The 25485-nt window shown below is 43.8% G+C and overlaps 2 protein-coding genes across 5 annotated transcripts in view; one reads left to right on the top strand and one right to left on the bottom strand.

Annotated features, from left to right (window-relative positions):
• Positions 1-7141, bottom strand: part of mllt3 (MLLT3 super elongation complex subunit) — a 44376-nt gene extending 37235 nt beyond the window's left edge. For both annotated transcript variants that reach the window (XM_020643579.3, XM_020643580.3), the window contains exons 1-2: positions 7003-7141; positions 6083-6263 (exon numbers count right to left, since the gene is read on the bottom strand). In XM_020643579.3, coding sequence (XP_020499235.1) covers positions 6083-6263; positions 7003-7014 — 193 coding nt within the window. In that variant the 5' untranslated portion in view covers positions 7015-7141. The remainder of the gene's footprint in view (positions 1-6082; positions 6264-7002) is intronic.
• A 3361-nt stretch (positions 7142-10502) lies between these two features.
• focad (focadhesin) overlaps positions 10503-25485 on the top strand; it is a 36505-nt gene continuing 21522 nt past the window's right edge. Inside the window, exons 1-12 of one of the 3 annotated variants that reach the window (XM_065950849.1) lie at positions 10524-10551; positions 11856-12007; positions 15043-15114; positions 16302-16376; positions 16648-16802; positions 18531-18629; positions 21117-21218; positions 21449-21653; positions 22206-22415; positions 22561-22648; positions 22783-22976; positions 23840-24106. In XM_065950849.1, coding sequence (XP_065806921.1) covers positions 15058-15114; positions 16302-16376; positions 16648-16802; positions 18531-18629; positions 21117-21218; positions 21449-21653; positions 22206-22415; positions 22561-22648; positions 22783-22976; positions 23840-24106 — 1452 coding nt within the window. In that variant the 5' untranslated portion in view covers positions 10524-10551; positions 11856-12007; positions 15043-15057. Of the gene's footprint in view, positions 10552-11855; positions 12008-14170; positions 14290-15042; positions 15115-16301; positions 16377-16647; positions 16803-18530; positions 18630-21116; positions 21219-21448; positions 21654-22205; positions 22416-22560; positions 22649-22782; positions 22977-23839; positions 24107-25485 lie in introns of those variants that run through there. The other 2 variants (XM_020643600.3, XM_029279269.2) reach the window with 2 other exon arrangements.

Below are 25485 nucleotides of genomic sequence, written 5' to 3'. Positions count from 1 at the left end.
AATAAGACAACCACTGACGTATAAAGCTGCATCAGCGTGCCATACGAGCCTACCTGTCGTCAGCATCTTTACAGGAGGAGATAAAACATGGCTGACAAAAATCAAAACAAAAGACGCCTCTGAAATGAAATCTGCAAGCGAGCCAAGTGGCAGTGATGGATTTCATTGAGTTTTTAAAGGGTAAATCCAAATGACAGACACAGAAAATTCCCAGGAGTCCGAGTAGATTGCTTCACGTTGCCAATAGGAAACAGGCTGTAATGGCTGCAATGTTATGAAGGTATCGCCACCTACTGGTATGACCGCTTTCAGCTGGTTACTATTGGCGGTAAACTGGTTGTATGTGGAACGTTGTAGACATGGAGAACTTTACAGCTCGTACTCGCTATCCATCGTGCTTATGGTGATATCCAGAGACATCCGACAACACCATCTTTCTCCTACGACGGTAACATGTTTGGAGCCCAGCTTGGGAACTAATTGTTTGTGCAAAGGGCAAAGGTTGGTTTGGTTCAATTGAGGTGCAAACAGGTAAGACACTTGACCCAACATTATCCAGTACTACGATGTAGTACGATTTCAGTCAGACTTACAGAATAAAATCTACTTTTTAGACATCCTGTAAACATACTGAGTGTTAGACCAGCAGCTCACATGTTCTGAATGGTAAAATCTCTGTTTTTGTCAATGGAGTTTGTTGGCATTGAAGAGCTGGTCCTGGTTTTTAAAAAGCACACTACTCTAAAATAAAAAAGGTCCATCTCTGTACGTCTTAGGATGACAAGCTGACCATAGCTGGGCGATAGAGGTGGGGAAAAAAATGTATTTATGTAAAAATCAAGATTCTTATCTTCTGAGATTTCAAATCGATTCATAACTTCCAAAAATCTTCTTTTTTTTTTTGGCTGATCAGTCACTCCCTGCTAAGTGCTAAGCCTAGCTCTTTAGCTCAGTAGAACACCAAATGGAGCAGCAAGAAAATTCAGCCAGTCTCACAGATGACTGGAGTAGATCTGAATCAAAAACACATTCTCAAATCAAATTGTGACCCCAGGAATCAAAATCAAATCATGGGTCACCCAAAAGATTCCCAGCCCTATAGGGCAATATGACTAAAAATGTTTTCCTGATAATAATTTTCATCTCAGGTGATATTGATAATTACCATGATAAATGTCAAATCATTATTTCTTTGGGGCGGCAGCAGTAGCTCAGTTTGTAAGGACTTTGGTTGGGAACCGGAGGGTGGCCGGTTCCAGTCCCAGTGCAGACCAAATCTGGATATTGGTCTAGTAGCAAGATCATTTCGAGGTGCCCTTTAGAGTAAAAGTTGAAGACACCAGATGGTTAATTGTGCTTTAAGCATTCTTCATTGTCGGAACATGTCAAACTATACTTGAACAGAGGAACATTTCACCATCATAAACTCAGCGCACCGTGCTTCCAAACGCTGAGAAGTTAAATCTCCATGATTATTGTCCAAGTGTAAATTGGACTGACAAAAACAAGAACTTTTAGTGGCCCTTTGTTTGGGCGCAGTGCCCTCAGGATCTAGTTGCAGCCATTAAGCCTGTTTCACTGCTGCAGGCTGAAACAATCTACCGCAGTGATTTGAATCCTTTTAGAACACATTAGACCTCAAAATATGCAACAGAAGTTAAAAAAAGTAGTCTAAACTTCTGCTCAACAGATGTGGAGTGTAGATGTACGAGTAGTTTGTGTAAGTCCATGAATGCAATAATGGAGAATTAGTTGACTTTTGGGTGGTTTAAGTTGAAATGTGACAACATGCTGAACTCCCTTGAGCAGTTTAAACACATGAAACACTCGAGTTATTCTGATTAATTACACCAGGGCTGACTTTCAAATGGAAACACTCTGAAGTCCCAACAGATCAGGAAGCACTTTGGCTCGCAATTTGTCACCATGTAAAAACACACAGGCCCCAAAGACTCCACAAAGATCTCATGGCATGTGTCAAAGCGGGAGACTTATTGAAGGTTAAGTATTCTCCTGCTGGGCTCTAGGCCGAACTCTTTGAGCCTCACGTCACATTTATCAAGACATAGCTGGAGTACAGAAAGTGCAGGGAGAAGGATGCAGCCTGCAGGAGCCAGATCTCATTTGGTTCTTTGTAATCAAAAGCCCTTCAGGAGAAATTTGAGCTCTGAGGGTTCAATATCAGCAGACAGGAGTTTGATTTACAGACGAAACAGAGGCAGCAGGGAGCATAAATACAGTAAGAGGTTTCCCACTTGGTGTGCACTTTTTCACAACTTTTGAGAGCTTGAAGTTCATTCATTTTTAAGCTTTATTTATCACGGTGATGTAGGTACTCGATATAACAGACTTCGAGTACAGGGCGACTTTTCACCCCAAAGACCCCGAAATAAAATCCACTAACGACTGCAGGAAATCAAACACAAGTTCCTTCAGAAACGTCAAACACAAGGGTCTTAATTAAGGGTGATTTAACACCCATAGCTTGTTTGCTTGTTAATGATTCAGGTGATCAAATTATTCACTGTGGCATCTCCCTGGGGCGTTTTGCGTTCACACTGCAATATTCCAAAGCGGGGCCAAATGTCAAACTAATGGAGAGCTGCCTGTACACGATTACATCACAGCCTTGTTTCCTTACTATGCAAGAAAATAAAGCAATGTGTACTGGTTGCTAGTTAGATTGTGAACATAATAAAATGAATCATGGGCTGACTGAGCAGCGAGGAGGTCAAATATCTCATCAAAATTTAGGTAGATGAACATATTTGATAAATGTTAAAGGTCACATATTCTGCAACATCCACCTCTCCATGTTTCTCTAACTCTAATATGTGTCTCTATTCTGTCTACAAACCCCCCAATGATGAGAAAAGTCCATCCTCTCCGTCTTTTACCTGCTCCACTTTTCAGAAAATGTGTGCTCAAACAGGCCGTTTGGAGATTTTCCCTTCATGACATCACAAAGGGCAGTAACCCCTCCCCCAAGTGGGTGACACTCCCACAGCTAGGTGTTTGTTCTGCCCTTTGAGTCTGCCTTCTCACCATAAACAATAGGACATGGAGCGAGAAAGCCCAAGACACCCCTCCAGAGACGGGGCGTGGTCAAACACAGCTCATTTACATATCTAAAGGTACAGACACAGAAACAGTCTGTTCTGAGCAGGGCTGAAATAGAGGGGTTTATAGACATGATCAAATACAGGATCAGAGTGGATTTAGAAACTTCACACACATGTTTTGAGGAGCTCTCAGACTTATTTAAACTGGTTGAAAAGGAGGAGAATATGTGACCTTTAAAAAAACTTCTGAATCAGCGCATGAACAAGAGGGAGTCTGAAGCAAGCTGAGACCACCTCATCTTTGTGATCTCGACTCGCTTGTTTTGGTCCTCATCAGAGACTGTTGCTTTGGTAACACATGTCTAAAGAACCAAACCTTGTTTCTGAACAACTTACTGTATCCAAATGATTCAAGTGTGTGACAACTCCCTATAAGTCTCTTCCCATGTTGTAGTCAAGACCACACTAATCAAGACCAAGACAAACCCGAGACCGGAGTGATCCGAGACCGAGAGAAGACCATGGCATGGTGAGACCGAGACAAGACCAAGACCATAAATATCAGTGAAAAATCACTATCTTGTGTTCAGGGGCTGTGTCACTCACTAAGACCGTAATACCGGGAAGGTTGTGGCCGTAACCGGGGGAAAAAAATCAAACTACAAATGAATTCAAGTTATTTGTTCATTTAGAAAGAGGAGTTTTCTTTCTAATCTCAGTAATGACGGGGAAAAAAATAGACGACCAGTGGTGGTCTTGATTTAAAATCCTGAGTCCGCCCAGCCTGAGACCGAGACAAGACCGAGTAAAAATGCTTTCGACTCTGAGACGAGCCCTTAGTCTCAAAAAGGAGTCTTGAGTAAAACAACACGAACCTTCTCATCCCTTCCTTTGAAACAGGTTACACAAATAAAGACCTGCACTTCTCCCTGTTTACATTTGGTATTAACATCCGTCCTTAGTGATTGGATCACAAGTGGAAAGACTTAACAGGTAGTGGACAGACTTAACAGGTAGAAACACACCCAAAACAAACACAACAATACACCACAGTGTGAGGATATCAGTGACTGTACAGTCGAGCAACAAACGAGAGGAAGCAACACTGGACCGATGCCAAGCGCTGGCTCGTAGAAAACTCCTGAATTCACAACGAGCTGAAGTGGGGTCAAAAATCCTGAACCAGGGGAGGTTTTTAATTGATCTCTTCCTCTCCAGATGTTCCATTAGGACTCCTGAAGCTCACAAACTAAAAGCACACCACAGACCACAAAGAAGACCCTGACGCACAACACGGAGGAAAGCAGACAAGTCCTGAAGCGGGGTCGTAAATCTAAGAGTTACAAGCAGGACTGCTACAAACAGAGAGAGAGACGGTCTGCATGCAAACTGATGCAACAACCAATCAGGAATCAGCATGCTTACACTGACTGATCCATAGATATATGTGGACACTCGTCTTCCTTCCTGACACCTTTTTTAAATGTCTAAACATCACAACGATAAACAGTACCGCTCCGATATTCTGCAATAAAAAATATAGTTCAATGATCGATAGTATCGAAAGGTACCAAATATTTAATTATTCAAATCTTACTTAAAGCTGAGCGAGCTAACGTCAGAGAGAGCCATAACTAAAGTGCATTGGCAACAATTCAGTACCCAAACATTGCCAACATGGAAACTTTTGACGCAAATTGTTGTAAAACGTTATAATCTCTGTTATTTTAATAAAAAATACAAAACATTTTAACTCCTCTCGTTGGAGAGGATTGAATACTTTAAAAACTACAGACAAACTCCTGCACAACAACGTATTTGTGCAGTTCAGACAATGTGCAGGAGTTTGTTTGCAATTTGAGGTGATTAAGAACAAGAAATGACACACTATTTGGCACCTAGGGATTTAAATTTTTGTTGCTGTGGCATCAAAACGGGTGACGATATCGATATCCTTCAATTTTTACTAGAATCGGATCAGGGTTTTAAAAATCAGGTATCCTGACAACTTAAGAAGAAATAAGTCAATTTTCTGGAGAGCTAAGAAACCAAGGTATCTTCACAAATCCTGCAATATATGGTGCATTCATGTGTTGTTGGACACATCGGAAAAACGAGCTTCCGAGTGGTTAAATGCACATGAACGCCTGCCCAGGTCGGAGCAACAACTCGAGAACTCCGGAAAGAATTTGACTTGACGTCATATTGGTCATCACATGGGGGAGCAAAACATGTTTTTAAATGTTCAGATACTTTTTTGCACATCAACTTTTGGCTCAAATATTACTCATTCTACACATCGTCTTTGTAGCATCAACGCTGTTTTTTGTTGTTACAACATTCTGACTTCCCGACTCAGAAACTGGGACCATCCAAGGAGCACCTGAATGCAGCATTAGGCCGTAACAGAGGTGATGCTGATATCAATATCGAATCAATTCCAGCGATTCGTTTTTGCAGGAGTTTGTGTTTAAAGCATGTTGGTTTGTTAGGAGACGAGAACCTGCAAACAACCACACAAACAGAAAACAACACACAAGTCCTTTTGTCAAACATCGAAGATGAAAAGCAACATCAGGTGTGATTCTGCTCTGCAGGGAGCATCCATCTTCATGGGCAGCTCCTACACACCATAAAACACATTTTCCTCCATTAAACATTATCTCCAATTTTTCTCTTTGGTCCTCTGAGAGTTACAGAGAAATTAAACACATCACTGGTTTTACGAGCCAGTGTGTCCGACCTACACTCTGCAACAGGACATTAAATGCTCTCCAGAACCAAAACCCATTGACTTTTCTCCGCAATTTGCTTTCCAGTAATCATCGAACCAAACGTGAATTCTAAACACAAGGAGACTCTGGTTTTCTGCCAGCCTCCACACACAGTGGGATCCAGCTGCAGGATGAGTGCTGATAACACAGGAAACAAAGCTGCTTTGAAGGAGTCGCTCCAGAGAGAGCATCAAACAAAAGGGCCAGAGAAATCAGAGCAGTAAAATAGCAGCCCAGGTGTCTTACCTCTTTTTGGTTTGGGGAAGCTTTCGTGCAGGTGAAAAACTACTTTCTCCACAAAGTGCTGGATGTTGCTGTGCTCCGGTCCCCTCACAAACACCATCCAGTCGTGGGTGAAGCCTTCCACGGTGGGTTTCTTTCTGAACTGGGCTCGATGACCAAGTTCTAGTTTCACCTGAACAGCACCCTTTGGGATAAAATGATGTTGGGTTACTGATCAATAAAACTGCAAAAATAGTTAAAAAAGAAAAATAAATGATCAAATGGGTTTAACATGCTACTTTTACTCCTTTATTCTGAAGAAGGAGCCATTATAATGCCATGTCTTCTGAATGAGCATGCCATACAAAACTCCATTTAAAAATCAGCAGATTTAATGAAATGTTCCTCCTCGCCTAATCAACACACCTGAGAGAGCTGGACTGACTACGTTCAACTGTTCATTTAAGCCGAAACATTATTTAACAATAGAAGCATGCGTGTATTATCACTAACATTTAACAGTTATCTTAAAATTCCCATAAAGTGTCTCTATATGGTTGTAAAAAATGCAAGAAAACCCCTGCAGAAAGTTGGCATTTTACCCATTTTTACATGCCACTTTTTGAGGAACATTATGTAAAAATAACGCCGAATTGAAGAATGGACTCTAGTCACTCTGATTAGTGTTAATTGGCGAGTTTTAAACGCGACTTTTTGGTCATTAAGAAGAAAACTACAAAAAAAAGTTTTTAGGTTGGGTTTTGAATTGGAACGTTCGTGCAGGAGATAGCGGCACGTATCGGCTCGTGCTAGCTCGGTACGAAAATCCTCGTTACGGAGTGAAAAAACCACCGACTCCTCCGGTGTGACAAACCAGAAAAAATATCCAAACATCCACTCCGTTAGAGCGGAATGGCGAGTAAATCCTCGGGCCGGCTACTCACCGAGTTGGCCATCCTTTGGGCCCCTTGTGCCTGTTATTTCATGGAGAATGAGTTATAAATGAGAGTAGAGGTGAGTACAGTTTGCTTATGACGCCGGACATGGTCTCTCCTGGTCTGCAGTCACGCTCAACAGTTTCAAAGGCTCACCGGCGGTCAAGCACCCGGATTGAGACAGGTAGTTTCCGCCGCACAGTTTCAAAATAAAACACACGCAGCTGGAAATTTTTAAAGGGGACATATTCTGAAAAATCCACTTGTACAGTGTTTTTTAACATATATTTAGGTAACCTGAGTTTGTATAGACCCACATAATGTGAAATAAACCCATCCAGTCCTTTGTTTGTGGTCTGCATAAGTCTTACAACACAGAGAAAAATGCTCTGTTTCACATTTACTCTCCTTGTGATGTCACAGTGGGATTCTGGTAAAAAAAAAATATATATCCTCCCCTCCCCTGGTATCTCCACCCATGGACTCCACCCCCAGCCTAGAACTAAACTTTTGTGCAGGTCGGCCATTTTTATTCTTGCTAGTGAAGGAGCGATGTCTACCAGGAAAACTCAGGGGGGGGGGGCTCATTACATTTAAAGAGACACACACACCAAAACGAAGCGTTCTGAGAGAGCTGGTTTATACAGGGTCACAAACCTCCTCTGGTGCTTGATTCATGTTATATTTTGACCAAAGCACAACACAGATGTTTCATTTAGACCACAGGGGACTGTTTAAAAAGGTTATTTGAGACTTTGTTACTAACGTTAAGACTAATTAACAGATGTATAAATGTCTTTTCTATATTTGCGGCTTTATTTACTGTGTACTTTCGTTCCTGCTGCTCTCATTGGATGCTTTTTGAAAGGATGTTAAATGACTTAGAGGCGAATATGTCTGGCTGTAGGTGTTCCCCCTGGTGTATTTATGGTTTTGGGTAATCTTGACAAATATTTGCTTCTTTAAATTCAATGTGCCAGGAATCTTTTCTGGTTCACTAAAAATCATTTATTTCACCTACTAATGGCCTGATAAAACTAAAATATTCAGAGTCTTAAAAAGTGAACATATTCGTCAAGATCATCACGTTTGTTATAAAATATTTAAATAAGGTTTTTGACTTTAAGACACTCACACTCAGTGTTTGTAAGGTGGTTCTCCTGGTTCAGTGTCAGAATCAGAATAAAGAATACTTCATTAATCCTGGGGGGTCAGTTTAGTCATAGGTTATATGGAAATATGTATATTTATATTATAATAATTGGGAAAAATAGAAGTGTCTTGAAAGTTTTACTTTCATTAAAAAACATATATATTTTTTTATTTAAACGTTATTTTATAAATCTAAATGTTATTGAGATTTGTGTGAAGATTTTATATATTTATGAATGGTTGTTTTAGGTCATTTTTGATTGTTATATTTTAATTTATAAATCGAAAGATGCTGCTTGAAGTAATGTGTGAATTGTAAACATTTTTATTGCATTTGTCAAAAATGCTGAATAAAGAATATTAAAAACATCGTAACGAGTTTCTTTCATTTTGAAGGAAATTGTTTCTTAACGTCGTTACATTTACTCCTTATTTCCGCAAACTTCACGACGCTGAGGGACAGAGCGCACGCGCAGCTTGGTGTACCCGCTGGGGCTGCAGACGGAGCACGAGACGAGGGCAGCCTATTAGAAGAGAGCAAATATACGGTCCTCCAATCAGGTGCTCGCACCCTCATGTAATTATGTTGCCTTCAAGTCCCGGGGGAAAACCGGCGAATGAAGCGTGCTTCAACAGTTTGTATGAGATGTTCAAAGCCGGTCAGACACAACAAAGTCACGTGACAACTAACAGAACATTTTTATTGAGTTATTTTGAAAGCAAAGAGTGTGTTTGTTTATTTTCTTATCTTAAATCCACTTTTTCCAATGTTTAACCAGGGGCGGAGCCAGACTTTTTTTTGACTGGGGTGGCTGAACTGGACCACTGATTTTTGCAGGGGTGACCATAAGACATAAAACACACACACACACACACACACACACACACACACACACACACACACACACACACACACACACACACACACACACACACAAATGATAATCGTAGTGAATGAAATGATAAAGGTATCTTACTATCTGATCAGACATTAAGGAAACATGCTATGTTAAAGTGCTGGCTTCTCTGACAACAATGCAGCAGCCAGTATGTCCTCCTTCTAACTTTAGACCAGAGAAGGTAGGCAGTTTTAAGACACCCCCACGCGGCCGTTTTGGATGCCCCTTGGTTTGCCAGATATGAGAGCAGTTATCAGGTCAACAGGTGTTGCAGTGATGGAAGAGGGCAAGAGAAGTGGTTCAGATAGAAGTGATTGTACCCGACCTAAAAAGCCTCTGCATGTTTCTAATAAGCTCCACGAGCAGAAACGTGCTCAAACTAGGATCAATATTGGAGATGCTTTTGAAAAATGGAGAGAGGTTAGAACACAGAAAGGTTTACAGACCCATGCAGAGCTGGATAAACACTGAAGCTTCAGTGTTCACATGATGACCTGTGAGAGCATCGACTCTAGAGAGGAGGGGGCGGGGGGAGACAGCTCTCTACAATGTTTAAAATTTGGACTGCAGTACTCATTTTAAACACTAGGATAAAGTTACATGTTGCTCCCTTAATTCTTTATTGAAAAGAAGATGCATGTTCGTTTTGCAATGACATCAGGAAACCTCCCTAAAGGGGCCCTGACAGACAGCACTCTGCCCTGTTAAGCGTTGCATGCATTATTGCTGTGAGAACCAAAGTTTGTCAATGAAAGTCAACCAAGATTAATAGGTGCACTTGTTGGAAACAGAGCTCAGTTGGGGGACCATGTCACCGGTGGTCACCCCTCTGGACACACCCCTGGTTAAAAAAACAGCATTTAAATGTTGTTGTTTTTTCAATTCGAAAACATCTGAAAATAATTGGAAATTGTTTAACAATGCAAAAACAAAACTGTCATAAAAATGTGGGCAGTCATAAGAGTCCACAACCTGTTCCTATCTCACCTTTACAAATCATTTAGTCCACAGAGAATTATTAACCCAGTGTTCAACAGTAAAAGGTATACATCTGAAACACGCTTTCAAAACACACCTGTTTACTTTGACACATGAGAATCGAAAGTAGGCTCAAATATGTAAACTCACAGGGTTATAGGACTTATTCCTGCAGAAATATGACACTAAGTGCTCAACAGAGCTATAAGCTATTTAAACTATTTTTTATCATAAAGACCAAAACACAAAACAACTACAAAACTAAAGGACACAAATAGGCTACTCCAGGTAAAAATACAACAACCACAAAAATCCAGACTTGGCAGTATTAAATAAGAATATTTAAAACGAACTACTGATTGTGACAATGAGGCTTTATCTTAAAATGCACAGTCTAGGGGATTTAAAAAAGGATTTGCCTAAAATGAACAAAAAGGAGGTTGTGGTCTGTGATAAGTCGGACTCTATTGTTTTGGTCCTCCAGACGCGCCGTAGCTCCACGCTGGTGAACAAGAGGCGGATGAATGAGGTAAAGTTTAGCAAACAACATATATAACTTCCAAAGTTTTAACTTTTGGCTATAAAATGCTACATGTAGCTAAGTCTTAAGCAAAAATACAAACAATAAAACTGTTTATTATTGCTCGTGCACTTTCTGTTGACTAGCATTAGCTTTGCGGTGGATAACTCCTGTGTAAGTTAGCTCTTTTTAGCCGGTTTTAGCTAACTTTATTCGGCCTATCATGATGATTACTGAGTATAAATGGGTGTAAATGCTAATGGCGAACAGGTGTTTATTACCTAGTCGTTACGTTACTGCTGGGGAACGCGCGACACCTTACGTAGCCAGCATCAGCACCGCGACTAGCTTGAAAGAACGCGCTACGTTGAACCTCATTGTAAAATCTGTTAACTTTACGTCTCTCGCTAACTGGAGAACAACGGTAGAGTAAAATACTTCAGAAACAAAATGCCTGACAAAACAGCTGTCACACTTTAATTCGGCATACATTTAAGTTTCCATGATTAATTGTTCGTTTCAAAAGAAGTTGTTGTTGCTAAGACATGAGCGTCACCTAGCCAGCATCAGAACCACGACTAGCTTGGACTAGAGCACGCGCTACAGCGAACCCCATTGTAAAATCTGCCAACTTTAGCTTTACTAGCTTACTGGAGAGGCATTGTAATGCACAACATGAAATAAATTGAATTATTTGACAAAGCAGACAGGTTGCTTCAATTCGGCATACATATAATCGACTTAAAGAGATGGCCTAAAAACATAAAACAAGAAGCTGTCAGAGTACACCTCTGTTTTTTAATGTGAGTTACACCCCTCAACATTTATCACATCACTAATGATTGTGCTTAGTAATCCTGAAGTATGAAAGCTAAACTCAACAGTTGACACCGTGACATTTAAAAGACGTGTTATTCTTTGGTCTAGTAAGAATCTGCTCTTAAGGTTCTGTGTGGTGGAAGTTTTATTTTGAAAGGTCCTCCGTTGGGTTAGCAGCACTGTACATCCTCTGGTGGCCATGCTGGAGGTGCTTGTTAAAAATCTGCATTTGATACTTAAACACACAACTATTTGCTATTCTCTTTATTTTAAAATCGTGAACAAATAATGTCTCAAATCAAAGGGGGGTAATTAAAGCAGCTATGATGAACTTTCACTTTGTGTTCATGTGCAACCTCAGTTCGTGTAGTTTGTTTGCAGGATGCATCTTAATGAGGCAAACGCATCTACTTGTGTCTTATAACTGGTTAATAACATAGACTGTAAATATTAATGCTTGAAGCATGAGTGATGTCACCCGTTTGTTCCTGCAGGGGGCGCTGGAGTCCCATCGATGGTGGTCTCCATGCTGGAAATGCTGTCTCAGTCTAACTTTCAGTCAACCTAACAACAGGCTGAGAGCTGGACCTGAGGCGGGTTTTAAACCTCCTGACAAACCGTTACACCGCGCCCACCTGTCAATCAGGTCAGCTCCACGCCTTATTGTGAATAACTCTTATCCTTCATCAAATCAAAACTGATGAGTCATTAAAACATTCACCCCCCGTACAGTGTGTGTCGATCGAGACATGAGCTAATCAGAACTATTTGTTTTTTGAACCAGGCTGTAAACCTTATACATCTCTGCTGTAAAAACAGACTTTTTGAATGGGTGTGTATGTGACTTCCTGTGTTCCTGCAGCCAGCCTCTAGTGGACACTCAAGGAACTGCAGGATTTTACACTTCAGCATCGGCTTCATTTTTTTGGTCTGAAAGTTAGGGGGAGACAGCATTTCCAACATGGCGACCGCCACTGCAGGGACTCCGAAGCCCCCTGCAGGAACAGACGGGGGACGTCAGCCAGGCTTCGTCCAGTAATATTTACTGTCTTTTGTCTGGATCTGATCAAGTGACGGAGGCATTAGTAATACCTATTTAGAGACGCTAAATCTTTTTCCTGTTGGTTTGTTTTGTTTTTGGAGGTCACAAAGATGCCTCAGGGATTCTTTGCTAAACAAATATTATAAAATGACCACAGTTTCCCTGAAAAATATGCATATTCGAGTGCTGATTTATGAATCAAAACGATTCCTAAGCAAGCCACTTTCAGTCCATCTCTCTCATGTTTCAAAGAATACAACAATCAGGCTGTAATCTGTGTTGCTACAGTCCTTCAACGCGGCCATGAAACTGTGCACGTCGTGCTGCATGAACGACCTTTAAAAAGAAGAAAAAAATCCCACGTGTGTGTCCGGCATGTGTGCAGCGGTGAGCAGCAACAGCAGCGGCGTGAGTCCCACAGTAAAGCCTCAGCCGTGTCATTTCTAAAGCACTGTTGGCTCAACACTGTTCACGCATTGTCCTCTTCTTCTATGGCTAATGCAGAGCTGGCAGTACAGGCAGGCGCATATTGTGTGGCTGTACGGTAAATATGCTGCAGAAAACACTGGAAAAAGTCCGCATATCAACAGTTTTTTTTTTTTTTTTTTTTTTAAGAGATTCAACCTGAGATGACGCTTGGTGATTTCAAATGATGGATAACACCTCAAACGTGATGAGTCTTGACACTTTTTTGAAAATATTTTAGTTAGAAAATAAACTTCTGCAGCCCTCAAACTCGTCAAACTAGTTTAAAGCCTATGAGATACGCTATGTGTGTGAAGGTCAGGAGCTGGAGATGTGACCTGATTAACAGCCGTGTGGTCTTAAAATGAGAATAATGAAGCTTTTGAGCAGCGTGTGGTCGTGTAAGTTTGCGGCGTCGTTGTGTAGCAGGTGTTGCTGTCTTACCTGTCCATGTGGAGCTGAAGGCGGTCGGTGGGAGTGGGTGCAGAGCGAGCAGCAGCAGGGTGGATAACAGTACAGAACAGCAGGCAGCTTATCAGTTAGATAACAGCAGTGGGGTGGGGGGTGAGGGGTTGGGTGTGTGTGTTTGGGGAGGGGGTGACGGGTGAGGACACGGGAGGCTCCTGTTCCCTGTTTAAAGTAACGAAAGAACAATAGATCAGTTTACATGATTAACGGAGGGAAGCTGCAGTGAAGGGGAACTACAAACTTTATCTGTATGCAGCGAGGGGGGGAGGGGGGCTGAATGTTGGATGTTGATATTTTTATGCTCTCTTTCTGAAACTTTATTGTCTCTGTGATGTCACTCGATGTATAAAACAAGACTCAAAATGCATTTTTCTTTCTCTTAAAAATCAGTCGGCAGCAGTCGTTTTAGCTCGCTGTGTGTTAGCTGCCGTCTTCTTCTTCATTTAAAAATGAAGCCGATGCTGAAGTGTAAAATCCTGCAGTTCCTCGAGTGTCCACTAGAGGCTGGCTGCAGAAGCACAGGAAGTCACATACACACCCATTCAAAAATACAGACATTAACCAAATAGGTGTGATTAGCTCATGTTTTTTATATAACGCACCCATTTTGATTTGATGAACGATACGTGTTACCCATAGTTAGCGTGTAGCTGACCTGATTGACAGGCGGTCGCGGTGTAACGGTTTGTCAGGAGGTTTAAAACCCACCTCAGCTCCAGCTCTCAGCCTGTCGTTAGGTTGACCGAAAGTTAGACTGAGACAGCATTTCCAGCATGGAGACCGCCATCGATGGGACTCCAGCGCCCCCTGCAGGAACAGACGGGTGACATCACTCAGGCGTCATCATATTTACAGTCTATGAATCAAACATTCATTCTCTACTCTACTCTAAGTGGACGTCATTTTCTCCTTCTTTTGGTTGGCTGATAACTTCTTCCCTTTTTTCCTCTCAGGTATCGGCTAACTTATTATGCTTCAGTCTTTCTGAAGCTGATCACCAACTCTACTTTTCCTTCTCAGTCCAGCAGACACATTTCTGTCATTACCACCCCCGCCCTCCCCTCACAGTCTGTAACAGTCTTGTCTGATGAAAGAGCAGCTGTGGAGCTCAGGCCTCAGACAGCAGGTGTTCAGCACCTGTACGACACACACACAGGTGTAATGTGGACCACTCGTCTGCTTAGCAACCTGTGACTCAGTCAGCGGGCCGGCGCTCTGATGTCCTGTGAATAATTCAAACCAAAATAATGTCAGGGCTGCAGGCCAATAATATGATAACACAGAGAGCAGGGGTCATTTTTCAAAGAACCTGAATACCTTCAAGCAGTTCTGCTGCTCACACTAATGTTTCTCTGGTAAAGCTGAAGAACAGGTGGCTGCTCCAGGTAGCTTTTGTTTCAGAGAACGTCTGATATGTGATATTCTGGAGTTCACCAAGCTTCCTCTCTCTGGAAAGTTTGTCTTTATGTTGCTGACGAAACACGATTTACTGGAAGTAAAATGAACGATAAAACTGTTGTTCACTTATTTTACTAAAGCGTTCTCTTTCTCCTCTTCCTCTTCTTCCTCCTCTCTCCTCGTCCTCCTCCTCCTCTTCCTCTTCCTCTTCCTCTTCCTCCTCCTCCTCCTCCTCCTCCTCCTTTTCCTTCTCCTCCTCTTCCTCTTCCTACTCCTCCTCTTCCTCTTCCTCCTCTTCCTCCTCCCAGGTGTGACCAGCAGATATGGCGGACAGTTTGAAGACACGATTTGATTTCCAAAGCCCCGTCATACAAGCCCAGGTGAGTGACTGACTCAACCCAATCCCCAGTTCTCCTCTTCTCACCTCCCTTGGGGGCACTGATGGCCTAGCGGTTAGGTCGCACCGCCCGTACAGAGGCTATAGTCCTCCAAGCTGCAGCCAGGGTTCAAGTCCAAACTGGCTGTGGCTCATTCCCCACTCTCTCACTCTCTCTCTCCTTGATTTACTACTCGATCTACTGCCATGTCTAAATACAGGCAGGACACACTTCTCCCCTTGCTTCAGAGGAAAGGAATGGATGGGAAGTCCCTTTAGAAAAAAAGATAAATGATATTCCCCCTTTTGGTGAGTCACCGTCCTCTGCCAGAGTCTGATTTTGTTGTTGTCAGCGTTTCTGTAGCATATAGACACGTTGGGGTTGCTAGCCCCAAGCCTAACCGTCTACCATATCTGGCTTCTGGTTTGTTTTTGAGTTAGTTAGTCCTCTCCCCTGAACTATTGTCTTCCAGGTAATGGATTAGGCCCTGTGTCCACATGGTGTTTTTTCCGGGCAGAAAAGCGCTGGCTGTGTGCTCGGGAGTGTCTGCATGAAGTGTTTGTGTGCTGAGGAGAAAAGCGCTGCACGTCCGTCCTGTCTCTATGACAACAGTCTGTTGACAACAGCCGCTGTATGACCGACACTGCTGCGTTACCTTTTGATGCATGTTTTATATTTGAGATCGTTTTTTTCCCCCAGCAGACACGGAGCAAAGAGGATATGAGTACAAGACACGATCTGTAGGAGGCTAAAATATAGGGACTATCATAGATTTTGGAAAGAGCGCCCGTGATGTCAACAGCGGCTTTCTGAAAAGTTGGAAGATTTTTAACTTGAGCTCTCGGAGCGGCCGCACATAAACAACAGAGCGCTTGGAAAAGAAGACGCTGGGCGCTGCGCTTTTCATCCAGGCGGCTGCTTTCTGCTGCAAACGCTCTCTACTTATTGAAAACCACTGAAAAAAGCTCTGGCGCTGACAAAGAAACATTAGGTGGACACAAGGCCGTCTCGGCAAGTCAGGGCCAACCCACTCCTGCTACTGTGTCGTGAAAGCTGCAACCAAAGCGAGCATTTCCTGCCAGCAGCGCGAGAAGATTAAGACATCAGCTAAAAGGCAGAGGAAACCAAGAGAAACATAAAGGGAAAAAAAACATACTTTAGCTTAAAATGTCTTTTTTTTTCTTTCCCAGACGGTGAGGACTCTCGTTGCTGCTGTCCTGAAAGAGAAAGGACCAAATGGACAGATTACACAGTCCTCCATACAGGTGAGTGACGCATGAAAAGGCTGTTTTCTTGTGGCTTAAAAATTATTCTTTATCTTAAATGTTATGAAAGAAGTGGGAGTATCTGGGACTGTTAAATACAGCTAAAGTTGAAGTGCCTTGAACCTGCAGTCTCTGAAAGAACAGTGACTTCATTTCAGGACATATCGGTCAGAAATGTGCGATGGAGTCATGGAGGCAGCTGAAGAAATCCACTCAGATTAAAACCGTCTTCTGCTTTAGGACAGTAAAGTCTGGTTGTGTTGTGTTTCAGGGTCCAGCGCTGGAGGCTCTGTGGCAGCAGTGCTGCTCTGACTCTGCTCTGGTGCGTTCAGCCTGCTGTGACGCCGTGGTGCTGCTGGCGGATCAGGGACACGCAGACCTGCAGCACGTCCTCAACAGTGTGCTCAACCTCCTGCCCTCTGCCAGGTACACAAACACACTCACACCGGGGCTCGGGGACAGCATCTGAGTGCTGTAGCCTGTTTCAGGATGCAAGTTGATTTAGACCCCAAAATATGTCAGAATAAGGCCAACGCTTTCAGAGACGTCAGTCTGAATGTAACGACCCCAACAATAAGTGGAAACACAAAAAAGAAAACCTCCTAGGTGCTGTCGCCCTGAAGAATCAGAGCTAGATACGCTCTAAAATTCACAGATGAAGCAGCAGTATGTAACTCTGACACCTAGTGTTTAAAATGGGTACTGCAGTCTAAATTCTAAACATTGTAGAGCGCTGTCTCCCCCCGCCCCCTCCTCTCTAGAGTCATTGCTCACACAGGTTGCAATGTGGTGGACACTGAAGCTTCAGTGTTTATCCAGCTCTGCATCGGTCTGTAAACCTACAACAAACCTGTTGGTTTGACCTGATAACTGCTCTCATATCTGGCAAACCAAGGGGCATCCAAAACGGTCGTGTGGGGGGGTCTTAAAACCGCCTACCCTCTCTGGTCCAAACAAATCCAGAGCATTCAGGACCAGAATCTAAAGTTAGAAGGAGGACATACTGGCTGCTGCATTGTCAACGTCACAAAGAAGTATTTTATGGAGCTAAATGTAACTAATGCTCTTCTGGATTTTGAGCTCATTCAAACAGATGACAGGGGGAATAAATGGCGTACCTGTAACAGAAGTGGAGCATGTTGTGAACATGACACAGCGCCTCTGTGCAGAAACATAACTCATCTTTTAGTAACGGGACACTGGCACGCTGTCCTCGTCCTTTCTGCTGACTCGGATCCATTAAGTCTTCTCTGTGAGGATCCGGCCTAACAAGAGAACGGTGACCTTTTCCAACTCATCGTCCTATGACTCATCTCGTACGGAAAATGATGAGTCAGCTTTTTAAAATGACCTTTCCTCCAGTGAATGGTGGAGCAAAAATCACTGGTTAATACACGGACAAGAACAATATGTTTAAGATAAAGAGGATCCTGCAGAGACTCATCAAAGACTAACTTCAGCTCCAGGGATGTTTTTTAAACCCGATGTGGCTCATTGTTTTGGAAGAAAAGACCAAAATCAGCTGTTTTGTGTGAATATGTCCTTTGTTGTGATCCTGTAAAATGTGCCTAAGATGCCTATCCAGACATAGTCCGAGGAAACTGAGTGCTGCTCTTGAACTGTTTGGACTACAAGCACAGATAAGGTCTCTTTTGAAAGCTAAAGCCTGGCTCAGACTGCAGGATAATCGGGCTGATCGGGGGTCCGATTCCTTCCTTAAAGATCTTTAAAGGGCACATATTAGGTAACCTGAGTGTCTACTGACCCACAAAATGGCTTTGAGAAACGTCAGTCATCGGCACAGTCGTTTGCAATTGACCTGTTATAGATTCAGGCACCTCCTTTATTATAGAAGACACAGTGGGGTGACTGGTGGGAAATTTTATAAAAACCTGTGGATCTTTCTGGATGTGATGTGTTTGGACAGCCAACGTGGGGAAGCTACAGGTGAAATGTGCTGTTCGCTCATAATAAAATGACAGTGAAGTCCTTTTCAGGGTACCATGGTTTATTTATCTTTTCATTGTATGTCCCTGCAACCGACCGGCACCTGAGAACGTTGGTTGGCGGTGCACAGGATACCCTTTGGATTTCATCAGGTATTGAATGAACTTAAATAAATCTTGTTGTTTATTTGTCTGAATCTGTGTGTAGAAACGTCCAGGGGCTCATAAAGGTGATTGGACGGCTGCTGCAGATGCAGGCGGATCAGAGAGACGGAGGAACGCCCTTCACCTGTCCGTACTCCATCAGGTGAGACTTTAGTGTTGAATGTTTATTCTCCTCCTCTTCCTCCTCTTCCTCTTCCTCTTCCTCCTCCTCCTCCCCCTCTTCTTCCTCCTCCTCCTCCTCCGCTTCCTCCCCCTCCTCCTCCTGCTCCTGCTCCTCCTCGTGCACCTCTGCCAGCCCGGATTCCGGGGCCTCCTTAATCAGTTACAGCAGGTGATAAAACACGCAGCTTCTTTGTCTTTTTTTTTCTACCTTTCCTACTTTTTCTTTCCTTGCTCTCTCTCTCCTACACTCCTCTCCTCCTCCTTCCTGTCATTGTCCCTCTCTGTCTTCCTCGCTGTCTCTGCTGTCTGCGTCTGTCTGGCGGTCTGAACCTCCCCGGTGTGAAGATGAATGCGTCGAGGGCAGCAGGGTGGCGCCGTTGGCCTGGCAGGACCGGCTTGTCATTGGTCGCCAGGCCCTGGCACTGCTGGGTGACTGTAAATGCTGCGGGATTAATGGAGGATGCACACTGATGCCCATTGTTAGCCGTCTGCTCGCCGCGGCCCTGTGCAATCTGCTGCAGAGACTCTCAGCCACCTCAGGCCTCAGCGGGATCAGGGACGGTTCAGACTGAAACACCAGCCCGTCTCTGATATTATTTTTGTCTTTCCCACACTACACATCATGTCTGTACCGCACGCTCTAAGGTTATTTACATTTTCAAAACCTCGATACCATGATGTGTTGTTTTGATAAGAACAAAAGCTTTAAACAAATCTAAAGATCTTCAGTCAAATTTAACCAAAAGGTGCCGTGAGAGAAGGAGAGCGAGCGCTGTCATAAAGGTTTCAGTACAAGAAGCTTTTCCTTCTACTTGATTTCTGATATATTTATTTGTTACGCACACTTTATGTCGCACACTCTTCCTTAAAGAATACAGGATATTTCCTTCAAAGACAAAATGCTCCTTTTATTGCTGTTAGTTTGTCTGTACTGCTCTCAGGTAGTAAATCCGGCCTGTGTCAGACTTCCTCTCAGAGGTCGCTGTTACCTGCAGACCCCTCAGGAAGCTGCAGACCCATCTGTCTGTCTGCCAGTGCTCTGATTCAGCTGTGAACTTGTAGTTGAACTAAAAACAGGAGGAAGATCCCCGCTCGTCTTCCTGCCTCCTCCTCCTTTGTGTGGACGCTGAGTGCTCTGGCGTGCTGTGAGAGGCTGATGGATGGGGGCTGAATTGAAGCAGAGACGGCCACATGGAACCTGAGGAGGGGGCAGAGATGGTCAGACAGATTACAGTGTGAGGAAGAAGAAGAGGAGGAGGAGGAGGAGGTCTGGGTCTCTTTGCACACCGTCACAGGATCAGACATGCTCTGCCACTGAACTTCCTTCCTTCACTCAGATACTTGGTGATTGATTAAGCGATTGGTTAAGTGGACCTAATGGGGGACTCTGTTTTGTTAACTTCTGACCTGTCTGTGTGCAGAGTCCTGACAGCACACAGACCCTTCACCTTGGATTTGACCTCAGTGTTTTGTCTGGACTTAATGGGTTTCAAATTCAAGAAGGTAGTCTGTTGTTTACTCTCCCAGAGGAGGAGACGAGACGGAGCAATGGTGCCATTTTACAGCACCTTACAGGACAGCTGAAGAGAGACAGGAAGCGTTGGGAGGTCAGAGAGTGGGGGTGACATGCAGGAAAGGGCAGAGGTCGGATTTGAACCCATGCAAGCCATGACTACCCTCTGCACATGGGGTGCAACATAACTACTAGGGGCTATCAGGCAACAAGATTTAACTGTTTTTCACTCATCAGGTCGGCCGTCTCTCTACCGGATAGTCAGGGGTTCGACCCCCAGCTCCTGCAGCCACACTAAATCCCAAGTTGCTCCCGCTGCTTCGTCGGCGGTGTATGAATGTGCATGAAAGGATGAGTTAATACTGATGGACTCTTTACTCAGCAGTCTCTACCATCAGTGTGTGAATGTGTAGGTGTGACCTGCGGTGTAAAAGAGCTTTGAGGAGTCAGAAGACTAGAAAAGAAATAAACAAGCTCAAGTCTGTTTAGCATTTACTGTTTATGAGTCATATCGCCTGTCGCTGATTATTGTTTAATGTGGAAAAAATGAAACCTGTTTGTTGTCTGGGAGCTCTTTCCTTTAGGCAGCCAAAGATCATTTGTAATGGGAAGAAGCTCCACTTGAACTCATCTTTACAACCACACAGAGTTTCTGTAGTTTACACAAAAAAAAACCAGAGTGAGACGTCTTTTCTTTGACTTTTTTTTTTTTTCAGTTCAGGTGTGATATTCCTCAGTTAACCTTTCTCATCAATGGTGATTTTGTTTTTTAGGGAAATGTGTGAGTAACTTTTTGTTATGAAACTTTGTGCAGAGATTTGTGTTCCCTGCAGGATGCTTTGTGATTACTTTGCTGACTCGTCGCTGGTCACATCCGTGTCACCTGCATGGGATTAAAATGAGAACAGGTAGTCTGGATGTGTGATTTACACCCGGCCTTTTGTTTTAAAACAGGAACAGCCCTCACCCGTTCATCACGGTGCTGGAGAACCGAGCGGACTGCTGGCCGGCTCTGCTGCTGGAGATTGATGATTTCATCCAGCAGGCTGCTGACAGGTTAGAGAGGCCCTGAACCCTCCGTCCAATCAGCTCCTCCCTCCTTCACTGCATGCGTTTCAAAGCCATCTGTGAGAAGCTTGGCGTGCCAAATAACTAATCACACGCTGTCATGTTATGATGCAGCATTGATAAATCACAGCATGCGCAGCGTGGATCAGGCTTTGTTTTATTCTCAGGAAGATCAGGGTTTTTATTTTTTTTAAATTGTGTTTTTATAAATCCTGCAGAAATGAAGCGGCCTACATCGCCATGCTGGTTCCATTCCTGCGGTACCTCTACTGTGAACCTCAGAGGCAGCCTCAGCACGCCCTCCTCAGACACGGTCTCCTCAGGGTGCTGCTGCCCAAACACCCAGGATCAGAGCAGGGACAGACCTCCTCCGTGTCTGACAGCATGCTGCTCTGCCTCTGTCAGCTGGTGCCTCACATGCAGGTGAAACAACGATGCTGAAGTGTATATAACTCAATAATACATAAAGAAATGTACAGATGTACTTCCCACCACTTCAAAGTATCCGCCTACTGTTTTTGATTTCGTAAAAAAAGATTGTAAAAAAAAATAAAAAAAAATCAGACAATCTCCACTTGCTCTGTACCAGTGGCGTTTGTGTTGCGAGGAATGTCTGCGTGCTCTGCAGGTGATCAGAGAGAGAGAGAGATGCTGCTGTTTCTGTCCTCCTCAGACTAAAACTTGAATTTTCTAATGCTGTAATTTGAATTGTTCCTTGCAGCTAATTACTGCTGATGTTACTCCACACGCTCTTAAGCCGTCTTCACATTATCCACTACTGAAAGATTCTTGAGAATGTCACAGACACAAGAGAGGCACAAGACTACATCATGATAATAAAAAGGTGCAGAAAAGGCACAAATTGATCACAAAATCGCCGTCCTGTCTGCAGCCAACTTAAAGTTAGATAGACTGGTTAAATGTCAAATTTGTTTTTTTAATGAAACAGTTACACTCTTTGTTTTTATTGGTCAGGTGGACAGCGTGGAGGCGGTGCTGGAACTGTGTGGATTCGTCGACGCTCTGCTTCAGGGTCTCGTCTCGTCCTCTGAGGAGCGCTGGAGGTCTGAGAAGGTCGTTCTTCTTCTGCAGCTTCTGTGCGCCTGCCAGCTCTGCCTCAAGCTCAACGGGGACTGCCGCCCTCTCCTCAGCTCGATGCATCAGCTCGTGTCCGTCTGCCGACAGGTGACAGGAACTTTTATTATCCAACCAATATGGTTTAAGATTTATGACTTTTGCATGGGGTTATTTATTAGCATTTAAAACTACATTAACAATAAAAGTATCTCCACACTGTGCATCATCGTTCATGCTGCGTCTGTATTTTCAGGAGCTGCCATTGGACGAGCTGCTGATGGGCGTGGCCCTGCTCCTGTTAGAGGCTCCTGCAGAGCAGCAGAGCAGCCTGCTCAGTCTGGGTAAAAAAAACATCTGAAATAAATATTATAAACTTTAACTGGAAGTGATCACAGCTACATTCTTCACTCAGTATGACATGTGCAACCTTCTTTGGATTTAAAATCTTGTTGTGTTTTCTCCCTCACTCGCCCAGCTCTGAGTTTAATCCCTGAGGAGTCTGAGCTGTCCCCCTGGATGAGTCCCGTCCTGGTCCTCCCCGTCCTTCAGCTCCTGTCCTGCTTGAGCCTCACTGAAGCACTAGCCGACCGACGGATTCACAAGCTCAACCAGGACCTGGCCCACAAGCTGCTGCAGAGAATCAGCAGGGAGACGGATAAACCTGGACAGGTAAACGGGTTTCTCTCAAAGACTTGAGTATCCCTGTTATGAGTCTTATCCTGGTTTTCATCATATTCAGGATCTGGTGTTTACACGCTGACAGATTTAAAGTTGAACCTCGATCTTTATTGAACATAACCAACTCAAAGATGAATAAGAAACAAAAGGAAAAAAAAGGGGCTGGAGACCCCGGCCAAAAAGAACAAAAGATTGGAAGGTGCCGAGCCATCGCTCCTGGCAACTCCCCCTAAAACCTACCAAAGAAGAAAAATCTAACCTAAACAAAACAAAAGACCCCAAAACAGGACCACCGGTGATCTCCAGCCCAAACTAAAATAACAAAACCAGAAATCTTGACATGCCCAGGAAAAAACTGAACCAAAATGGGGGACAAAAACACGTCACCACGTCGCTGAGAATACCCCTCCTCCTGCCTGAGCACAGATTGCACTAGAGGGACAGGTAGAGGGACAGGCACACAGATAAACCTGGTTCTTCATTTACCTGTAAAAATGATAATCACTCGTACCCTGCTTCCTGATTTCTGCATCGTATTCGAGCAGGCGTCTGTGATGTTCATTTTTCACAACACAAACTGCAGTGATTTTGAGAAAAATGAGACCATTGTGGATTATTAGGAGTTTAGCACGTTTAGATGTCAACATGGCGTTGCAGATATGGCATGTCCACCTCATTTCCTGCAACAGAAAGACAACATTCAGTTCCTTCCAGGACCTTCCTGTAAGTACAGTCTGTGGCTGAAACTCACACAGAATCCTGAACTGTTTTTTTTACAGTTTGAATCATAGATGGATAAAAAGAATAATAATCTCTCTCTCTCTCTCTCTCTCTCTCTCTCTTCCTCTCTTCAGGCTGCCCCTCCTCTGCCTCTTCCTCTGAGCTCCTGGTTCAGCGAACTCAGCGTGGCCATGTCTGTGCTGCGTAAACTGGCGGACGATGAAGCCGCTGCAGCTGATTGGCTGCTGTCCGTCAGCTCCGCCCTCTCCTTGTCGTCCAGCCAGCAGCGCCTCTCGTCCCTCACCCTGATGGTGACGCACGCCATACTCACAGGTCAGGAGGACGTCTGCCAGCTGGCTCTGAACGCCGGCCAGGCCATCGCTGCAGCCGACCCCTGCCAGGTAGAAAATCCACACGGCTCAGTTGGACTCACGCAGACCTTCAGATACAAATATTCCCTCTAACTTCTCTGAATCAAAAGAAGGAAAGTTCACATTGAACTAATATTTTTACATCTTTTGGACGTAATGCATGAAATGCTGCCTCCCTTCAGCCGCTGTGTTTCTCTCCTTTCTCGTCTAAAGAGAGCGATTTAACCCGACAGACTTCCCTCTGACCCTCTGGGATCTCTGCAGAAGATGATGTGAACTATCACGCAGTGCTATAAGCTGCTCATTACTCGGCCTCGTTAGATTCCTCGCAGTATCCCCCTGCTGCTCTAATTGCTCCCTCAGTGCCACTACCTCTGCTCGTTTGATGTGTCTGTACGAGGTTATTGGCAGATTTGAACTCGATGGATCTCCTTTCTTGTAAGAAACGAGGCTAAAATATGAATAATTACCCAAAAGTCTAACATTTTGTTGATGGAAGTTTGGAGTCCAAGGCGACAAAAAGACATTTCTGGGATTTATCTGGAAAGAAAAACCTTCATTTCTTTCTTCTCCTCGTCTTCTTGCAGCAGGTGAAGTTGTTGCTAGGTAACAGCCGAGGTGGCGGGCACCAAGAAGTGTTTTATGCTAATTAAAGTGTGCAGGGCTGTGTCGACGACGTGCATCAAGAGACCCTGGTATCTGACCCGAGCACAGAAGGGAGGATGAAGTGTTAACCCTGCGTTGTCCTTCGGTTCTCTCTCTCTGGCTTGTATCCTTGAAGATTTAAATGAGCAGAGAGGATCATGGGAGAAGTCAGATGTACATGACCATGGTTAAGACCAGTGACCATTTTTTTAATCTTGGAGGTGTGACAGCCCAGAACATCTTCATACTGTCACCACAGTTTGGCCTGCTGGGGTTTGCGATACCTACGCCCCTGGGACGTTTTGCCTTCAACCTTAAATTACACAGAGGCGTAATGGGGGGGATGAAGTAACAAAATAAAAGCCCAAAATTAAGTCTTAAAGAGGACATATTATTGCCCCTTCTCCACCTTTTCAAACAGTCCCCTGTGGTCTAAATGAAACATCTGTGCTGTGCTTTGGTCAAAATATAACATGAATCAAGGACCAGAGGAGGTTTGTGACCCTGTATAAACCAGCTCTCTCAGAACGCTCCGTTTTGGTGTGTGTGTCTCTTTAAATGTAATGAGCCCCCCTGAGTTTTCCCTGTAGACATCACTCCTTCGCTGGCGGACCTGCTTAAAAGTTTTGGAGATACCATGGGAGGGGAGGGGATTTATTTTTACCAGAATCCCACTGTGACATCACAAGGAGAGCACATTTGAAACAGAGTATTTTTCTCTGTGTTGTAAGACTTATGCAGACCACAAACAAATGATTTTTTTG

Source organism: Labrus bergylta, chromosome 22, assembly GCF_963930695.1.
Source record: "Labrus bergylta chromosome 22, fLabBer1.1, whole genome shotgun sequence".
Taxonomy (NCBI): Eukaryota; Metazoa; Chordata; class Actinopteri; order Labriformes; family Labridae; genus Labrus; species Labrus bergylta.
Note: the sequence above shows the minus strand (reverse complement) of the source record. Positions and strands in the feature narration are given on the sequence as shown.